This window comes from Branchiostoma lanceolatum, chromosome 3, assembly GCF_035083965.1.
Source record: "Branchiostoma lanceolatum isolate klBraLanc5 chromosome 3, klBraLanc5.hap2, whole genome shotgun sequence".
Taxonomy (NCBI): domain Eukaryota; kingdom Metazoa; phylum Chordata; class Leptocardii; order Amphioxiformes; family Branchiostomatidae; genus Branchiostoma; species Branchiostoma lanceolatum.
This window is the reverse complement of record NC_089724.1, coordinates 10,449,674-10,471,223: the sequence shown is the minus strand read 5'-3', so window position 1 is coordinate 10,471,223 and position 21,550 is coordinate 10,449,674. Positions and strand designations below refer to the sequence as shown.

The 21,550-nt window shown below is 41.2% G+C and overlaps 2 protein-coding genes across 2 annotated transcripts; both read right to left on the bottom strand.

Annotated features, from left to right (window-relative positions):
• Window positions 1-38: 38 nt before the first annotated feature.
• On the bottom strand, window positions 39-8,901 carry LOC136430164 (neuronal acetylcholine receptor subunit alpha-9-like). Its single transcript, XM_066420499.1, has 15 exons — window positions 8,775-8,901; window positions 8,344-8,469; window positions 7,837-7,956; window positions 7,167-7,324; window positions 6,428-6,608; window positions 5,781-6,002; window positions 5,159-5,338; window positions 4,647-4,774; window positions 4,350-4,394; window positions 3,666-3,772; window positions 3,228-3,304; window positions 2,462-2,682; window positions 1,886-2,105; window positions 1,422-1,590; window positions 39-1,082 (listed from the first exon to the last, which is right to left on the bottom strand). The coding sequence occupies exons 1-15, from the start codon at window positions 8,812-8,814 to the stop codon at window positions 710-712; spliced, it is 2,367 nt and encodes a 788-aa protein (XP_066276596.1). The 5' UTR covers window positions 8,815-8,901; the 3' UTR covers window positions 39-709.
• A 251-nt stretch (window positions 8,902-9,152) lies between these two features.
• LOC136429388 (uncharacterized) lies at window positions 9,153-21,441 on the bottom strand. The gene is made up of 13 exons (XM_066419220.1): window positions 21,434-21,441; window positions 21,252-21,358; window positions 20,600-20,896; window positions 20,301-20,447; window positions 18,520-18,779; window positions 17,256-17,340; window positions 16,780-17,002; window positions 16,440-16,612; window positions 15,982-16,174; window positions 15,402-15,631; window positions 14,570-14,664; window positions 10,108-10,306; window positions 9,153-9,298 (listed from the first exon to the last, which is right to left on the bottom strand). The coding sequence occupies exons 1-13, from the start codon at window positions 21,439-21,441 to the stop codon at window positions 9,153-9,155; spliced, it is 2,163 nt and encodes a 720-aa protein (XP_066275317.1).
• Window positions 21,442-21,550: the final 109 nt, after the last annotated feature.

The window sequence follows — 21,550 nt, the reverse complement described above, 5'->3', positions numbered from 1 at the left end:
GCAAAAATGCAACACATTCACGTAATTATTACAGACGCTACGAAAGGCCAACATTTTATTAATCAACAACCAATATATACATGTTACATATGTCTTTAACGATAACACATGTTGGTACTTGTCTTGACAACCCAATTTATCACATCATTATACTTTTTCCACGAAATGATTTAAACATGAAATGTTATGCATTTAGAAAAAAACAACAACTACAAAACACTTAGAACACAACTGCATGGGTAATGTTATCTTTTTCCGAACATACAACGCAAATGCCATGGAAAGCATCCATCATACAAAGGCTCATCAACATTTATGCTGCCGTTTAAACTTTAACTATTGTTTTAAAATGAAGTTTACAAAAGACTTGCCTGCACTATAATTGATACCGGGTATCATCCTCCGCATACAGTCACAAACACGAAGGAGTGTTAACATATTTTGAGAGAGTTGACAAACAAACGATCTACTGTCAATGCAAAAATGCTCGCAGTGGTTTTATGTTCGCGGTTTTCTCGCGCGGTAAACCTTTCGCCGCGAACTTACAAAACTAACCGCGAATATTTGTGCCCTCTTACCCCCTGTCTACTATTGTCTCAAACGCGAACTTAAAACCACCGCGAACACTCCATTTTTTCCCGACCGCGAAATTAAAACCACGCGAACTTAAATGCATTTACAGTATTTGCACTTATCTTACAAACAGTGTCTAGTTAGGACGCGAATACAGAGCTACAGGAAGAGTCAGGAACATGCAGCTAAAGTACAGCACAAAACACAGCCTGTCCAGCACGCGCGACAGCAGCATCCACTCGCTTTCCTCCTCACGATCACTGCTGTCCCCCTCCTCACTCTTACCCAGCCACGTGTTCAGCTTGTGCAGGGTGCTCTGGGTGGCCGCCAGGGTGTTCTGGATCCGCCACATCACGGTGTTGATGCTCACCAAGATCTTCATCAGGTTCATGCGCCTGCGCGGTTCCTCCTCTAGGTTGAACCTGTCTACAGTAAAGGACGGCATCCGTTCTGTAGGTGAGGCGATGGTGGGAGCGATGTTGTTGAGTGTAGGAGGTTCCTCCTGCCTCCTGGTTGGCAGAAAGTGACAGCAGATATGTAGAGGAGCATACGTAACATCTTAGTTCTTACTACGTCTCATATCTTTTTTCAAAAATAGATGATGGTTGATTGGGAAAGTGGATGAATAATGAACTTCATTGGAGTATACAACATCCAGAAATCAACGTTCAAGTTAAGAGAACCATTAACGACGTCGTTTGAAATTTCTAAGGAGCCAGCCTTTTTTTCCCAGACTCTTTAACTATTTCTTCCAAGGAGACAGATACAAGGTACAATTAAAGTGAATTAAATCTAAAAGTACGTTTTCGCACTTGGTCATGAAATTCAATGTTTTGAGAGTAGCTGACCTGCACTTCTTGCTGAGATCCCCCAGAAGCAAGGCCATGGCACAGTACTTCAGGAACACCGTCCTGGCCCAGGGCGGCAGCTTCCCCTCCCGACCGGACAGCGAGATGACCACGGCAGTGGCCAACATGAACACTCCCATCAGGATGATGGCCGTGATGGTCAAAATGCCTGGATAGGAAGCCGTGTCAATACCTATATTATCTTTTACTGTCGGTATGTATGTATCCTAGATGTACCCATCCATCTTAATCTCCAAGCAGATGTTGCAACTAAGATGTTTGAGGGGTGGAGAATTGTTCAGTTTTCTGACAGTTCTGTAACCTAATGAAGAGGAATGTCAGAAAAAAATAGAAAGCTGGTCAGAAACCCTTCTGCTTGGAGATAAATCTAGCTAAGTTAATCACGCACACCTATGTAATCATTAAGTTGAGAAAAAAAACAGTTATCAAGTTTGACAAATTACCCAGCAACGGGAAGGTGGCGCTTCTCGGCAGGAAGTCGTTGATGACCACCAGGGACACGAACATGGACAGCAGGATGCTCATGCCGTAGGACAGCCGGTCCCCCTTGTCGATGGGCACGCAGAACATGATTCCCATCAGCACCACCAGGACGATGGACGGGGACACCGTGGTGCACATGTGGTACAGGGAGTTCCTCTGGAGCTGGAGTTCCACGCATGCCTAGAGCAAAAAGCATTGATGTTGATACTGGCTGTAGGTAAACACCTTGCAATCGGTGCCTTCGTAGCGATGCATTCCATGATTTATCCACACGCTTTTGTTTACTGATCTCTTTCAGACAGTGAGTAAGGATACATGTGCTAGCCAAGAGTAACTTTTCTTTTCGTCATCTTGATTTATTACACTTCACTCCAGTCCTACTAAAGAGGGGCCCCTGGATACATCAATTTTCCTGACTACAGACTTTTCTCTCCTCTGCCGCCTTTTCTGAAGGCGACATCACATCTTTACGGTTTCCTGTACCTCAGCACAGTGCTGTGGTTGGTCCATCTAAGTAAAGTAAGAGGTACTCATACCGAATTGTTGTCGACACGTAAGCTGTAGACGACGTCCCACTCTCCACGTTTGAGGCGTCTATGCTGATGGCACGTGATGACGTCATCGCCGATGTCGTCCATCTCAGCGCAGACGAAGACCTCGTTGGACCGGAAGTCACCCCTGATGCACACGTGACACGTCATGTTGTCGAACGGGAACAGGAAGTGGTCCAGGATACAGGTCGTGACGAGGATGGTTTCTATGGTGTGTGATAATGATAACGTTTTTCTGCATTACTGTACATATCTGTGGGCGTAAGTCTGCTGTTTGGTACAAGAAAGATGAGCAGGTAAAGCGGCTAAAGCGGCTTGTCAGTGTAAGAGATCACGTTTTCGGCACGTATCCCAGCTCCCAGCTATATTATTTACTTTTCAATGGAATGCATTAGATAAGGGCTTATCTTAATCGTTAACGAGACCATTTAGATATTGTCCTTATCAGCGAGAGTTGAAAATTCGAAACGTTCCAAATTTGCTGAATCAATGTATGGGGTGTATGTTTTTGGTTTCTTTCTTTGTACGTTTGTTTGTTTATTTGTTTGTCTTGGTGTGTGCCCGATTTTGTTTCCGATGGCCTGAGTAGAGGTTTGTTCCCGGCTGAGTTGTTAATAGAGTCTGGCAAGGTACGGAAGTGAGTGGGAAGATGACCACAAAGATCAAACTTGTCTGAGTGGCAGGAAGAACAAGAAGTACAGGATGTACAGGTCAGAGGTGGTAAGACTAGTTTGTGTTTAATACTTGATACCTATGGTCCAGGTCACCTCGCCGGTGTGAGACATCTCAAGGTCGTCCTCAGGGAACCCAAGAAATTGCTGATCGGCGCTGAAAGGTGTATACATGTATGTGTTACTGGTTAGATACTGCCACGCGGAATCTGCATTTACCATACATGTATCCTTAAAAGCTTCAGTTCTTCACGCCATCCATTTTTGAAGCGTTGTGATTATGTTGTCATACATACTCCAATTGATACATCGCAATTAGAATGATTCATTGTCATTGAGAAAGCTTAATATTTATAACAAAATGTCAACAAAATAACAAGCGCACATGCGTGTCGTAAGTAGAACAAGACAAAGTACGTTACTGAAGGGGTGGCTACGTATTTGATCAGCATGCTAGCATGCAATGATGCCTTCCATTGTGTAAATCTAGTAGGTATGACAGGTTGGATACAAGTTACCTTCCGCGAAGCTTAATTTTTGGTGTCCAGATTTTGTCATGTTCCACAAAAACTTTTGTGAGATCGTACAGGGTGTTTACCCATTTCAGTCTGATGTCATACCATTTCTGCTCATAAAACAAATGAATGAAATAATGAAACAAGTAGCAGAAATACTAGTAGTCAATGAAATATATGAAAAGATCAAGTATTTTCAGCAATATGGATGGACTACTTGACTAACTAATGCCTGACGAAAACAGGTTGATTGAAATTATTTCCTCTGGTATTTTACGATATTAAGTACACATGAAATACGCCAAATTACACTGTAAAAAATCACAAATATTCTGAATGGAGCTTAAACTGTAAATGGCAACACAATAAAATTCACTGCTCACCGAGTCACGTGTCTCATCTGCATAACGTGACGTCACAGAAGCAGTGGATTGTTCACTCCTTGACAAAGACTGTAGCTGATCAGTCGAAAATTTGGGTAAGTTCAATATATTGTGTTGGCATTTACAGTTTAAACTCCATTCAGAATGACTTCTACCAACACAGATGAACTTTCAAGTGAAAATCACAAATATGTTGCTGCCTTTTGTTGCATATCAATAGCAATTTTGTCAAACAATGTTCAATGCTCAATGATTGCATACAAGTGGTTACAGCCAATATAGGTGAATTTATGACTGCCCTTACCAGATCTATGCGGGTTGCTGTTGTGATGGACTCGCCTGGCTCATCCTGTTAAAATATACAATTAGTTACAGTGCAATAGAATTTAATCCACATCAACTTTATTGTTTATATATCTAAGTTAAATTGTTAATGTGTGCAGATATATTGGTGAGAGGGTACAAAACTGAAAACGATCGCAAACACCAAAAATCATGGTAAATGGAAGAGGATCTACGGCAGTAGGTATCTTTTGAAGTGTTACTGGCATCCAGTCACGAAAAAAAAAACTCCCATTGACTGAACTCCCATAAAACTCACTAGATTAATGATGTCGTCGATGCTGGCAGCCACGGTGATATTTAGGCCGTTCCCTCCTGGAGGGGGCAGGTTCGGACTTATGGAGCCCTTTTCAAACTTGTCAACCAACAGCTTTGTCCTGGGATCCTCTAAAACGCACAGTTAGGTAAAAACATAGATGAATCTCCAATACACCTGAATAGCCAATACCACGAACTCGTATAAATGAAAGATGTTAAAATATGATATGAAGACACTTAAAAAAAGTCAGTGAGATAAAACAAATGTCAGTTTAATATTCTGAAACAAGTTTTAACTGTAATTTCCAACACAAAAATTGGACTTACCCAAATTTTCGACTGTACAACACCAGTCTTTGTCTAAGAGTGATTTCTTGACAAAGACTGGTGTTGTACAGTCGAAAAATTGGGTAAGTCCAATTTTTGTATTGGAAATTACAGTTAAAACGTGTTTCAGAATGATTTCTACTAACACAGATGAACTTCCAAGCTAAAATGTCAGTTTAAGCTTACCTGTGCAGGTGGGTAAGTCCAGTTCCCATTCAGCCTGGTGGTTGCACTCGATCTCCGGAGCCCCGCGAAGGGTGTACCCTCCCTCACAGCTGTACGTCACCTTCTCCCCCGGCCAGTAGAAGGTCCGGACAGGCTCACGAAGCGCGCGTCGGTGGACACCACGATCCTTACAGACTTTGTCTACGGATAAAAGATCGCCGATAGAACATGTTACGATTGTATAGCTAAGGGTCTGACTGTTAGGAAAGGAACAATAACTTAAAGGAAAGTTCGAATCGACTGACGACCAAATGTACTTCATGATGCCTTCAAGGTCAATAATCGGTTACAACTTCGATTTAGTAAGATAGCAAGATCGTCCTTGTTTGCTTCGAACCGTACACAACAGCACATTCACACACACACACACTCACACACACGCATTCAAAACTTTCATACATTCACACGTACACACATTGAAAAATTTGAGGATGGTCCTTCTCTTCGCCCTTTTTCCTTAATTTTCAGTCGACAAATCTGGACCCTTACTTGAAATCATTTTGAAATACAAAGAAAGACGATGCATTGAAAAACACACACTTTGTCCTCCACTATTAACATCTAACGTATGCAGTGATCTTACTGTCACAAGGAGGGATATCACAATACTCCCAGTTGCCCGTAGTCTGTACATTACACCAGGGCCTCTCGGCTTCGTCAGGGTTGCGGCAGTAGTTCTCCTCCAGGTTGGCCCATTTGTAGGCCTCAACCTCATACGCTCGCGTGTTCCACTGAAGGCAGGGGCGTCCCGTGACTGTCACGCTCACAGTTCCTCTATAGTTGAGTCCTTTTCCTCGGTAGCAACCTGATGGTAATGATAGGTAATATACATCATGCTATGGGTTACTGTAAATGCAATTAAGTTCGCGTGGTTTTCATTTCGCGGTAGGGAGAAAATGGATTGTTCACGTTTTTTTTTATAGTTCGCGTTTGAAACAATAGTAGCGCTTCAGTCATAGGTGTGCAAAAAAAAAGTTTCACGGTGGTTTTAAGTTCGCGCTGAACCACGAACATAAAACCACCGCGAACATTTCTGCATTTACGGTTTTGTAGGGTCAAACATAAACAATCGTCGCCTTGCAATCTTATCACAATATCTGCATTCAATATGTACATAGCCTGGGTTAGAAGCGCGATTAAACTCAATCTTACATGTATGGCAGAAACAAAGAAACTAAACAGCTATGCTAAATCAAAGCGCGTCAATGTCATTGTTTAGATGCTGCTGACCTTGTGATATAGGCCCGGGATAACAGTACTGGGAAGCAAACGCTGAACATTCTGGGAGGACGGCTGTCCACTCAGGCTCATGAGCACAGTTTAGCTTCAGTTCCTCGCACCACGACCGGCAGGGGGCATACTTGCTTCCCGAACATGGGCTGACAACCATGTAGCACAAAAACTCACCAATCTACCATTAAAAAACAGAAAAGGAAATATGTTTTTAAAAGGATTTTTTTAAAGATAAGCAGGAAGCACCATGTGCATTAAACAAGACGACGGCACACAGGCTGTACAAAGGCTGTATGTGGAGAACATGATCTACTACTTTGTATCCTCGTCGCATATACAAATACGTTATTTATGCCTGTTTTGTACAAGAAATCAAAACCAATTTTCAATACTTTAAAAAAAATGAAATATGCCAATTTATTGACTACGCGACAATTATCCCTTAGAAGTTTTTGTTACATTTACATTTCTATAACATTTTTAACCTTTCCTCACATGTAGTATTGTATAGACTCTCTATTTGATTTATGTTTATGTATTTAGTGAATAAAGCTTTGAAAAAGTATGTATCGCCGCTGGATTAGTGATTGTGGATTTTAAGTAACGCCTACCCCGGTACTGATTGAGATACTGTTGTTCTCTACACTGAAATATCTATCTCCAGTATAGTATGGTTAGTCCTTTGCTAGACTGAAAAGATGTGAACGAGAGTCATGTGGAAGCTAACTGGCAGCACCTGCTCATGACATCGTTTCTGTGAAAGTGTCCTGGCCGTGTCGTACTTTCTCCATTGGAGAATAGCGTCGAAGTTCAGGTGACTGTGGTAGTTTGGGAAGGTGGCGTATGCAGAGGTAGGGCACATCTCCTTAATGCTGTTAGGGACTGCCTGGCAACCTGAACAAAGACAACAAACATGGCATCCGATCCAAAAACTAAAGCCCCTATCTAACTGGACCCTCGACGCGTTGCATTGGCGACCTCGCTGCGTCCTAAATTGGATTTGTGTTGCCCTTGACTTTATAATGGGAATATCATGCAAAACGTAAAAGTCAACAAAAGACAACAAAACACACTAATCGTAAAAAAATTGCTTTTTATCGATGAAATTCGTTGAGCGCGCTGTCAAGTCGCTTGGTCGTAAGCGAAGTCGCCAACGTGTCGCGGGTCCAGTGATATAGGGGCTTTAAGTAAACTATGGCATATGTATCAACTTAGCAATACCTTGGCTGGCCGTGGAATTATTTGAAACACAGAAGATGGACATCATACCTGTATGAAGGAAGCTAACAATACTCTACTCTGTTTCCTATACAATCGCACACAGCACAAACAGTAATGCTAGATAAATGAATGATAAATGATATGTATCTCAGCTATGAAAAATGATAGGTAGTGTATGTACTGACCGCAAACTTCAGCATCCTTGCCATCCCAGCATTGGACATCACCGTTGCACAGTTGGTCAAATGGAACACAGGTGTGCCCATTATCGCACACGAAATGGGATGCGTTACACTCAGTAGACTCTACAAATAAAACGTCAAGTTGTCAATGAAATGCATTCTCAGAAGTATCAGCATCAACATACTGGAAAGAATGACAAACCTTCAAAGTTCTTAAAAGTCTGAATTATTATGATTTTGCATCTCTATCAGTATTTAGACAAGATCCTGACTCCTTTCCTTAGAGGTGGAGCTGAGTATTGTAGCTGTTTCTGAATAGTACAGGTAACCAAAGGCCATTCCTGCTTTATTTGAGATACTGAGCTTTACAAACTTTGAAGATTTCTGGTGTTAATCATTGACCTCTTTCTGGGTCGTTGGGGTACCATGACTAAAATTTAGAGTCTTAGTATAGGATTCAACAAAAATATTGATACGCGAATGGTACTAATAACGAAGCTTGGATGAGACCTGTGTTCTCTGCAGTATAAACAGCATCAAATGTGTCGGATGTATTCCGCATCGCCCCCTCGAAAACCACGGTCAGCCGCCGGCTCCTGGACGTGATGTCGGGCATGTCGTGGCCGCAGTATGTGCCTGAAGTGAACAAGAATACAACAGTGACGTCACAGCAACAAGTACCTATATAATCAATAATGGCATGTATCCATATCTGGCCACCATTCAACTCAACTCCCAATTGTAAAATCATACCTTTATCAATAAATTCGGAAAAAATAATTTCTTTTCACGCTATTTATGGGATTGAGGGATGATTGTATGAGTCAGAATATTAATTCTGAACAATGGGACCAAGCTTTACGCATTCTTAATTGAGGCCCATTTTTCAGTGCAGTTTCTTAGTCTGCTAGAATATAAAACAGTGTTTTCTGGACACTTACCAATGATGTCAGACTTGCCGGCGGGCCAGGAACCATCCATGACGTGTACCCGGCCTCCTTGGCAGAACCCGGACTCGCCGGGACTCAGTTCAAACGTGTTGAAATGCAAATTTACGTGATGACCCTCAAATACCTATTAGAGACAGAGAGAATACACCAGTGTACAACATTATGGTTGATGTGGATGATGTGCATAGAGATGGCGTTGCTAGCAATCATGCTCATGCTCATTAAATCATTGAAACTCCCCAGTAGGTATCATCACTTGAAGAAAAAGTAAGCTTCCTTATTGGTTAGGTTAATATTTTATTGCCTTATATCCAAAACATACAAAATATACTGTACATTATCATGCTAAAAGTTTAAACGTATACTATATCATCTATATGGATAAACATTTAGAACTACCTCAATGTTCCACTGACAGTGGTCTCTACTCATCTCAGATCTTTGCATATGGGAAAACTTCCCGTCCTGTCCCGTCATGTTCACTTCACATGTTGGTCCTGCCTGCTTTCCCATCACTATAAGGTATCAAGTCAGTGGAAAATAGAGTTGTAATTGGGTACACAGAATTCAATCATGTACCTGAGTGTATAGAATCTCTTGTATGGGCAAAAAGATGATTGAAATTCCAAGCAATATGCAAGAATTTCTGAAATGAATTTTCTTGTTTGTTTGAGAATTTGATAGACATATATTAGCAACCTGAAGTTGATATGCATGTCGCTATGGGTTCAAATGATATCGAGCAATAATTACATTGTCTTATACTGTATATAGATTAAGATAAACCTTTATCTGAGTCTGTAATTCTCTACATGAAAAATAGAGATATTGATTTGGGTGTGTCTGTGGTTGTGTCTGTGTTTGTGTGTTTGGTTGTGTGATTGTGTGTGTGTGTGTGTGTGTGTGTGTGTGTGTGTGTGTGTGTGTGTGTGTGTGTGTGTGTGTGTGATTGTGTGTGTGTTTCCGGATTTTTGTAGTCAGCATAACTCAAGAACCTCTGGATGGATTACGATGATATTTGATATGTAAATAGGTGTTGGAAAGACAAAGGTCATACTTGATTTTGGTCCCTCTGGTATGTGACCTTGGTATTGCAGCAGAATTTCCGTTTTTTTGTATCTTTTGACCTGGACGTGCTATGGTCTTTTTTTTCGTGGCAGAAAGCTTGTGATATAAGCAAGAACTGGTGTGGGTTTTGGCCCCCTAGCAGCTTGATCTGGAACTGCATTTTTAACATAGTGCGGAGCTTACCCTGTAAACTTTATTCTAACACAAAAGTTACAGCTTTTCTACAGTACGTTTTAACTAATAGTATAAGACTTACCATAACAGTCGAGTAGACCGCAGTATTGTGGGTGTAGTTGGTCGGTCCTGTTACGTACAAAACATAAAGGTTTGTCTGCCGCGCTGAACACGTTGGCTCGCGGACTTGTCAGATGCCGACAGTAGTTCTCTTCCAGGTTATACTCGGTCATGGGGTCACCATCCACAATGTCACGGACGGATTCCGATAACAGTGGCACCTGCCGCGTGTTCAAACGGTTCAGAAAAAAATAGCTTTCGAACCATACTGTTGTGACATTGGACTTATTTGACTATAAAAGTAATTACCTTCGTCAAGAAGGTAATTCGTTGATGCTTGTCTGTGTGTCTGTTAGTGAACAGAATAAGTCGAGAACGCCTGGATGGTTTGTTGTCGTAGTTGGTGTGTCGGTGTGTATGTGGGAAATCTCAAGATGATTAGATTTTGGGCGAAGTGCTTTGCATAATTAACGAGAAAAGTGTAAGAATGTGTTATATTGTATGCTAGAGCATTGTGTTCTGGCTGGGACGTGTTGCCGGTGTTGTTTTGAGGGGTCAAGGATAAGTGGCAGGGTTGGGTATTTGTCATGTGGGAGGCAGGAAACAAGCTGCTGGGGCAAATTTGCTTGTCAGTCAGCTGTCGGAAGTGGTATGGAAAAGGTAGCAGCAGAAAGTTGTGTGGAATTTGGTGGAAGCAGACCAAAATTGGATATACACTGCCTTACATCAGGAAGAACAAGAGTTCTACGACCTCATACCTTCGTCAAATGATTTTGACCTTTATGACTGACGTATTAGGAGTGTTTTTCATCAATCATCAATCATACCAGTTGATCCTCTTCATCCAAATAACATAAGATGTCCAAACCTCCTTGTTATGACTATGAGCTTAACAAAGAAGGTTATGCTAACATTTATCATCAATTATGCAAATAAGCTCCCTCCTTATTAGCATAATTTGATTCAATGGTGTTCACATTCACACAACTTCCTAATGCCACAAGTATGAAATTGCCGTCATTTACTAGTATGGAATTATAGTAGTTTCTCATTAATTATGCTAATTAGGCCCACATTTGCATATTTCCTATCTATCAACATTCCTCTCTTCCTTAGTTACAAATGTCACATATTTGAATAGTCATATCATGGAACACAGCAGATTTTTAAAATTGCCTCATTAATCATGCGAGTTAGAATTTGATTTGCATAATTATCATCCAATCATACAAAGCATCACGTAAGCTATCTACATACCAAAAATCATGACTATCCATCAAGACCATCTCGAGTTATAGTTTTTCTCATTAATTATGTCAATGAGGTTCTCATTTGCAAAGCTGATATCTATTAATATTTCTCTCTTCCTCAGTTACATATGTCACATGTTTGAGAGTCCTATCATGGAAATTGATGGATGTATAAACTTTCATTAATTATGCAAATTAGATACTGATTTGCATAATAAGTATCAGCACTCAAGCTATGTACTTACAAAAATTTATGACCATCCACCAAGCCCTTCTTGAGTAATTCCCTTTCAAAGTCTGAAGCAAAACCTGCCCCTGCTATAGCCAACCCATAGGTCTGCTTGGAGACTACCTTACCAATGCCTACAGCTGGCTGACAGCCAATTTGTGTAACTGACGTTTCCTGCCTTCAAGATGACCCCTCAGGACCCCTAGCCCTATCCATGACGCCTTGGAACAACACAGCCAACACGTACACATACTTCAGCATACAATATAACACATTTATACACTTTTCTCGTTAATTATGCAAAACACTTCGCCCAAAATCTAATCATCTTGAGATTTCCCACATACACACCGACACACCAACTACGACAACAAACCATCCAGGCGTTCTCGACTTATTCTGTTCACTAACAGACACACAGACGAGCATCATCGAATAACCTTCTCGACGAAACTTCGTCGACGAAGGTTACAATCGGTACTCGTGTGTCACAGTATGGGAATAGGACGCTGTTCAGGGTAGGTGAGTTAACTATGTTATATCTGGGAAGGAAGAGGTATGGTGTACATGGAGGCTGTGAGGAACTGTGCACTAAGAGTACTCTCACCTCTCAAATAGAAGTACCCCCTGGAATATAAGTACCCCCCGGAAAAATCTTCAAAATCTAATATAAGTACCCCCTGAAATAAAAGTACCTCCCGGAAAATGTCAAAATTGACAGTCGAGGTAAACTGTGTCCACACAACTGTCCGAAGGAAATAAGATAATAAGCAGGTAGGTTGCATCTATTCAATTATGCCTGAGGACCATACCTATTAAGTATATGAATATTGAACAGAATAACTGTACGCTTGCTCAAATCATGATGATCTTCCTCGCCACTTAGATAAAATATAATAATAATGTTGAAAAATTAGGCATAGGTTCCCCGCTATGACCCCTAACCGGGGGCCATGGTGCTTCAAATTCAACAAGTGAAAATGTACATGATACAGTGTATATGCATTTTCTACTAGGAACTTGCAGCAAGTGATCAAGGAAAATTGTTGTAACATGAATTTCATTATCTTTTATCATTACTTTTATCATTACCGACATATAATCAAAATCATCAGATATCTAAATTGTTCCTAATCATATTTTCTAAAGACATTATCCCCCTAAAAAAAAGATATGAACACCAAAAAAGGGTTATGTCCATGAACTTTTGCTCCATATATAGCGTTGAGAACAAAGTTTTTGTGAGGCGCTCGGATTTCGAGTTCCCGCGGTTGAGCCCACAATATTGAACAGAGCTCGACTGTAAAAGTAGCACAGCGTCTCAGGCCGCAAATACGAAGAAATTACCGATTGCATGTTGACAATAGAAACGGCCCTTTACCGCTAAATTTGGAAAATCTTAAGGTTATTCAAAAATCCAAACCCTCCTAAAATATAGATAGATTTCTGTGTCCATCGTTGCCGCAAAGTATGATATTTTTCACGCGTTTACGGTATCATTTTACAGATCGTAATCTGTATTGTGCAATATGCTGCTAGTTTTACTGTAAGCACGCCTGATGTTGCCGCCGCCATGTTTCGATGGCAAAACCTGCTGTTGTTAACTTCAACTTAACTTCAACTTACCGCTCGTTTTGTACCGTTCTTAGATTTTGCGGCCTCAAAATACATATGAAAAGGGAACTTAAGTTATAATTGTCGTTTTTACGTGTAATGTATCTTCTGTGAACGAATTATTCTTCCGCCGCGCTACCGATAGCGGTCATCGAATTCTTCCCTGTGCAAGTCTAACGTTTACTACTCGACACGTTTTTTGATCAGCATGCTTTGGTTTACGATGTAAATAGAGACTGTCAAAGTTATTTACATGACAATTGTATTTTGAAATGTCAGTGTTGCGTCTTATTTTCCCCCCAAAACAACGTTAACTTTGTAACGTCATAGCGAGATCGACCGATATATGACGAGTGCCGCAAGGATTTCACAAAGGCCGCCGCCGGTCATAGCGGTGGGGAAATCAACGCCGCTAGGCCGAAATATAGCGAATTACTAGCAAAAATACAGGGGAAATATGGGCAGAAAAAACAAAAATTTCGATTTTAGAGGGATTTCTGGTTAGCAAAGTCCTGATTTTTGGAAAAATAATAAACGTACCGTCTAAAATAAGAAAGTACCGGGCGGATGTTTAGGCGAAAAAAAATAAACGTACCGGTACGTTTATTTGAGAGGTGAGAGTATGGATATGTATTGCTGAAGAAGTATTTGATGAAGGGTGGATGTAATATATATAGATATCAACTACGCAAATGAAGACCTCATTTGCATAACTAATGAGAAAACATTAGAACTCAAGATGGGCTTGATGGATGGTCATGATTTTTGGTATGTAGATAGCTTACGTGATACTTTGTAGGATTGGATGATAATTATGCAAATCAGATTCTTATTTGCATAATTAATGAGACAATTTGAAAAACTCGCTGTGTTCCATGATATGACTATTCAAATATGTGACATTTGTAACCGAGGAAGATAGGAATGTTGATAGATAGAAAATATGCAAATGTAGGCCTAATTTGCATGATTAATGAGAAACTACTATAAAGTATAATTCCATACTAGTAAATGACAGACGGCACTTTCATACTTGTGGCATTTGGAAGTTGTGCGATTGTGAACACCATTGAATCAATTATGCTAATAAGGACCTCATTTGCATAATTGATAAATGTTAGCATAACATTCTTTGTTAAGCTCATACCTTGGACAACTTATGTTACATGTATTTGGGTGAAGACGATCAACTGGTATGATTTATAATTGACGAGAAACACTCCTAATACATCAGTCATATTTCGGTTAAAATCATTTGGCGAAGGTATGAGGTCGTAGAACTCTTGTTAACCTTGCATTGCTATGTACAAAATCATATTAGTTGTGGTACATATGTAGAATTCGCAACCGTTGACATAAAAAGACTACAAGAAATACGTTTTCAGCCATACCTCGTCCTTCACAGTTTCCCAGCTCACACATCTCTCTCCCCTCTCTGTAATCTCCCACGTTCCGCTGTAGTTGTGGCCATGTCCGTAAAAGCAATCTGGTTAACAAAGGAAAAAGAGATACATGTATTTTTGTATCTTGGTGTAATTACTATTATCATCGAGGTCTTGTTACGTGCAAAAGTTTAGAAGATGTAACACGTTCCTTTGACACGACGATTTGCAACACCTCTTCAATTGGCTGAATTTCGGACAACATTAGATATCCAAAACACTCTCCAGTTTAATTCCGGACTTCCAGTTTTATTCTGGACTGACCTCCCATATCTCAGCAACCTTGGGCTAATATTGTAAACTAACTTAAACATAAAAATGATGTAAGAAATATGTAACCGCCATCAATGACCCCCTGGGGATGAGCCCAAATCTGCAGAAATCTGCAGATTTCTGTGACCTTGAGCCAGAAATCTGCAGAAATCTGGGACTTGAGCCAGAAATCTATGACCTTGAGCCTGACATACAAAATCCCTATGATTTCTGGCTCAAGTCCCCGATTTCTCGCTCAAGTCCCAGATTTCTGGCTCAAGTCCCAGATTTCTGCAGACTTCGTGCTCAAGGTCACAGAAATCTGCAGATTTCTGCAGATTTGGGCTAATCCCCAGGGGGTCATTAATGGCGGTTACGTATTTCTTACATCATACTTAGGTATATGTAGTTTACAATATTAGCCCAAGTAGATGTAAGGTTGCTGAGATATGGGAGGTCAGTCCGGAATTAAATTGGAAGTCCGGAATTAAACTGGAGGATGTTCCAAGCAAGTTACACATCAACTCACCCGTCATTTCTACCTGGCAAATGAATCTGGCCAAAGTATGGCATGGGGACGCAGACCACGTAGCGGACCACCTGGGCTGCACAGCGGTGATGATTTTGGTCGCGTTGACGTAACTGGCGCAGCCCCTGATGCCTGTGTCCGAGACTATCCAGTTGCTGTAGACGCCGAGAAGTTCTCCATCTGCCCACACCCATGGACCGCTCTCATCCGAAGGTTCCGACAGTCCAAACCTAATGCAACAAAAATAACGTTTTTATGACACAACGGTCAGAGGTTTCAAGTAGCATCCACTACTGTTCGTCAGTGACACTGAGCCAGATCTTCATGTTTTAACCACGAGCTATGAATTGATATGCAAATAAAGTTAAGACAAGTTTAGATAGTATTTCCTAGTATGTTTCTTTCCATGGGTAATTTTGACAATGGTTAGTCACTACTACAAAACATAATTTTTGAATCACACTAAAATATTACATAACTGATGAATGTTTCAAATGAAACAAGAAATCAATAAAGGTAGGCAGGATGTATGATCCGGGTTTCTCATCTTTGTAATCATCTATAATTTGTGTTGTTTTACCTGTAGGCTTCATCCGGCTCCGATACAGTGTCTTTGATGAGGTTGATCAAGACCAGATTGATGGGAGCAGATTTAGGCATGGCCAGTGTGCCTCCGTCTTTTCTGCACATCTGCAGGGAATCTGCGTATGTCTTCCTCTCTCCGAACACCTTGTACCACACTCCTTGGAACTGGCTGTAGCCAAGTGCGGCCTCTGGAGCAGGAATAAACGTATATCTGTTGATGAAAGCTATCTTATTCTTATAAGCCTCACGTATACTCATAGGTACATCTACTAGATAACACATCCAGTAGCTTGTTATGCTGTCCGTGTCAAAATCCCATTGTAATGTCTTTTCTTTGTTAGCAGGGCTAGCCCCTTGTAATAGCACTAATGTAGTTGGGCAGCCCTGGCTGTGCGTGCTGAACAGTTAAACCAATAAATGAAAATAAAATCCAGTACTTGATAAGGTATCTACCTTTGCTCGGGGTTCTTTCCGTCTGAAAACAGTCAGTGTTGGGGAGACCATGACAACGCCCATCCAGAAACATGGCCTTTGCTTTTGTATCCATCGTGGGGCAGTTTTGGTTCGTGTCCACAATCTCCTGACACCAAGACCAACACATCTTCCTCGTAGTATGCAGTACAGTTCTGAGGAGAGAGTTAGATGTCTTGAGAGGCATGATATCAAACGTCATGTCTAATGCATAACTTTTCAATTTCAATTATCAGTGTCTGAATAATTCGAAAACGCAAGAATCCTGAACTGGCGTCGTCGTTAAGCGCATAGTATTGCAACTGCACTGTTCAAAACTTACTCGACATCAATACACATCGGTGCCAGTAGAAAACACGCAAACGCCAGTCCGCCAGGATGACACGTCGCGTTGCGGTCGTTGTTGAGAGAAAGTGTCGCTTTGTACTCATTTGAAGCCAGCACTTCGTCCATCGTAGTGTGGCCGTAAACGTTTGGCAAAAAGATGCTGGAGTATTGATTGACGGCTTTACAGAACTCCAGTTGGGTAGGGACCTCATGGCAACCTGTATGAAGATAGGTATATGATATAATACTCTCACCGAATAATACATGTGTACTGCTAGCCGACATGTAAAAGACTAAAGATCGTCGACCACACATCAGAATCCAGTGATTGTGTTCCTGTGAGACTTTTAAACTCCTCTGATTGAATGGGTAAGCTTAAGAATGCTTAAATTGGGCAGGCAAGATGTCATAGACTAAGCTGCGTTAATTACATGCAACTATAGCTAGCATACAATGGAAATAACTCCTTACCTTTACAAGCTCCAGCTGTCAACGTCACGTCATCAAGGGCGATGTCGCCCAAGTCACTACTCCCTCGGGTACCCTCGAACACAATCTGTGGTGGGGAGTAATCGTAATGATCAGCAGACTGTTCAGTTATTACCTTCGCCGAGAAGGTTATGTTTTCGTTCGTTCGTGTGTGTGTGTGTGTGTGTGTGTGTGTGTGTGTGTGTGTGTGTGTCTCACGATGACCCATGAATGCCTGGATGGATTGTCTTGATACTTGGTATGTGGGTAGGTCTTCTTGAGACCTCGAAATGATTAGATTTCCGGTTTGATATCTAGTGTTCTGGACATGCTATGGTCATGATTTTTTAGTGGTAGATAGTTCTTTGGAGTTGTATAGGTTTGGGCCGCCTGGCGGCTTTTGAGGAACTGCAGGAGCCGATTTTGTTTTAAACTTTGAAAGGGAATAACTTAAGAAGGGGTTGACGGATCGCCATGATATTTGGTATGTAGATAGCTTAAGTGATGATTGACAAGATCGTATGCTTATTATGCAAATCAGGATCTAATTTGCATAATCAATGAGGAAAGTTTTTAAATCCGCTGCATTCTATTATAGGACTCTCAAACATGTGACGTATGTAACGGAGAAAGCGAGGAATATTGATAGATTTTAATTTTGCAAATGAATACCGTATTGCATAATTAATGCCAAAATACTATAACTCCATAGTGGCAAATGATGTACATTTTATTCTTGCTGCATTTGGAAGTTAAGTACTAGTAGATGTGGATATTATCAGACATAAATCATGCAAATGAGGGCCTCATATACATAATTTGAGGAAATGCTACAACATCCTTTCTTGCTAAGATAAGACATTCATACTTTGAACAACTTGTGTTATTTGGATATAGAAGATTATCAACTGACATAATTCATGCAAATGAGGTCTTTATTTGCATAATGAATGGAAAACATTTATGATATGCCACTCGAAAAGGTTAACATCAATTGGCGAAGGTATGGGGTCGAGGAACTCTAGTTTTGTACATTTTATTGTTACTATGTACCTTACACAGCGCTGTCCTACAACTTGCATCTAACATAGAGGTCAGTGCATTTTAAAACCAAATGGGCTGGAACAAAATGTTTGAATTTGTAATTTTAAAAGCTGCAATAAAGGCAACATGTATTTAACCTGCAGCAATCATACTGAGTGGGCAAAACTTGCCTATTGTAATTAGTAAGCTAACTTAAGGCTAGTTTACCTTGACCTATATTTACCTGTAAAGGAGCAATGGTACGTAAGGTGGCCACCATGGTGTGCCACTGGTTGCCTTGGTCCCCAGACTGCTGCCACTCTACCCTGTATGTAGTTCCCTGCTTGACGAGAACTCTCAGAGTGCCTGTGCCAGAGCCGTACATGTGGTAGCGCCAGGAGAGACAGCTCTTCACATGGGCTACATCCGGGATCACCGTTCCTGACTCAAGTCGAGCGACTTCGTTCAATACAGCATCCGATGCCTCAATGTAGAGGTACGATCCTAAAAGATAGGGGAGATTTTGTTAGTTGGGCATAAGAATGACTTAAAACACCACCTTAACACGTCTTGTGTTGTATTTTTTTCACTATCATACTGGACTGCAATTTGGACAAACGTAATGATACAATATATCACAACATACAATATATCACAATGCCTTTCTTATTGAATAATGTTATTCTGAGCTGTAGACCTTAATGCGTTACTTTGACCAGTCTCAAAGTGGGAAATGGGAAGTAAAAAAGGGAACATTTATAAACTACGCACAAAAAGTTTGGAAACTCTACTTTGGTTGATCATATTTCCGTTGTTTCTTGATCAATTTCAATGCATTATATACCGTTGGAAAGCCTGTGTAATTTCCTTTCCTATGATACCCAACTCATTATAATTGCAATCTCATGGAGCGAGCAGCAGGCCTGCTTACGCGAGAGGGTTGTAGAAAAAAAGTGCCCAAATTTCCATGCTAGTGTCAAACACTTAGCGCAGCGCCAAACCCATTTGTGGTGGTGTTGTCCACATCGTGAATGGAACAGTCACAGTGTGTGGAGGAATGTTATGTTCACAGCTACAGATAAGGGTAGATTTATTCAGATGTTGGATGGGTAAATGAAAGTGTGGGCAACGAGGAGAACCCTACGCTGACTGTTGTTTTGTTGGAGTCAGTGTCGTAGTGTGGGGCAGTACAACGTTAACTTCCACAGGAAAAAAACAGGCTAATCACCCTAAGCAACCTCGATGTGTCAAGATATGGAGACACCTTTCTCCATCCAGTCACATTTCCTAGATCCTTACCTCTGCAATATGAGACTGGGTGCCATTCTGCAAGATGATAGTGCACGTTCATACAGAATGAGAGCCATTTCAGACCACCTCCAGTAGGCAGGAATACAGAGGGTAAAATGGCCCTCCTGCAGCCCAGATCTCAACACAATTGAACACAGTCTCAGACTCACTGATCAGCTTGGGCGAGATGTGCATGCAAGAATGATCAACAGAACAACACTGGTCGACCTGCGACGACTCCTTGTGGAAGAATAGCCAGGGACCGCGTAACAAAATTGGTGGCAATTATGAGGAGGATGAACCGGACTGTGGTGACAGCGCATGGCGTGTGTACTCAGTATGAAGCCACCTTCATCATAACTGAGGCTCCTTTACGCATTTTTTTGTTAGTTTGGATGAAGACTAACCTTGGCTTTCATATCAATGTGTTTTGTTGATTCAAGTTTCATATTACCCTCCTACACAAGCCACGTGATACCAACAGAAGAAAAAATACTGAATTGAGCGTTTGACATTAGTAGGGTAATTTGGGCACTTTTTTTATGTGACCCGCTCGCATAAGTAGGTCTGGTGTTCGTTCCATTAATTTACAATCATGATAAGTTTGGTATCATAGGAAAGAAAATCACACAAGCTTTTCAATAATATATAAATCATTGAAATTGATCAAAAAACAACGGAGATATGATCGACCAAAGTTAAGTTTCCAAACTTTTTGTGCGTAGTTTATCTTACCGAATCCGGTGGTGCTGTCAGCTGAAGGGCCAGTCGATGCTGACACTGTCGGACCTGGAGTTTGTTGCCAGTCTATGTTGTCAGTCGTGGTAACTTGCGTGTACTGACAGATGTTGATGTCAAAGTCACAGTCAGCGGGGGAGCCACCTTAAAAATACAATTGCATTGCTATCGTTTAGAGGTGTCAACTTGGAGTAAAAATGATGGCAATGCTGTAATGTAAGTACTGTCATCTTCAATACTATAGAGACCATTGTGAAACACATTGCACTGCACCAAAGAATATTTGTTGCACTAACCTATGTCTTTATAGACTTGCTTCGCTCCCACCCCGCCTTCACCGTCGACTTGACAGACAGTTGACCGTCCATAGGTCTGATACGTCAGGTGTGCGACGTCAGAGGAGCCGCAGAGGCCGCCATCTTGGAGACCGAACACACGGTACGTGTTCCTTTGGGCAGCCTGGTAGCACTTGTCCACTGCGTCGACGCGGAGTTTGTAGTTTCCGTCCAGGCTGACGTCATGTCCCTCCAGGGATGGCATGGCCAGTCCGTCAGGGTCCGCCCAGCACCCAAGATGTCTGTATGGAGCCGGATCTTAAAAACAAAATATCATCAATGAATAAAAATTTAGGCCGCACGACCGTTATAATTTGGTTTCGCCCAGAGGGGTACCTCATTTAAAAACCCAGGGGCAAAGTCCTGAGCCTTACGCTCTGTACCGAACAGTCAATCAGCGCCGAGGAAAACCATGGCTTTTAGCCTAGAACATAAATATTGTGCAGTATAGGCTAGATGTTTTTGCTCTGAAATATGAAACTGTTTTTTCGTATGTAAGACCCACCTGAATCAATCTGGTTGCCAAATATGTTTCTAATAAACATGTGAGCCGGATGTAGAGGGCTAGGTATAGGAAGAACGGTTCTGTACTGTTCTCATAATATTTCCTTACCTGTTAGACGTTCACACATGTAAATCGTCTTGTCTCCACAGTTCTTCCCCTTCAACCCACCATTACCGAGCGCGATACACTGGCCATGATGGTAGGGTGTTACACTGCTGTCAAAATCAACACAATACATCAGATAAAGCTAGTAGATATTCCTTCAGTACACATCGTTATATGACACTCACATCCACATCTCAACGATTCCAGAAGAAGACAACTGCCTATCTGCCGTGAGGTAGTAAGATCAATATATCTTTAGCTATATTCACATCAACGAAATACTGTTCAGGTTTGTTGACCAA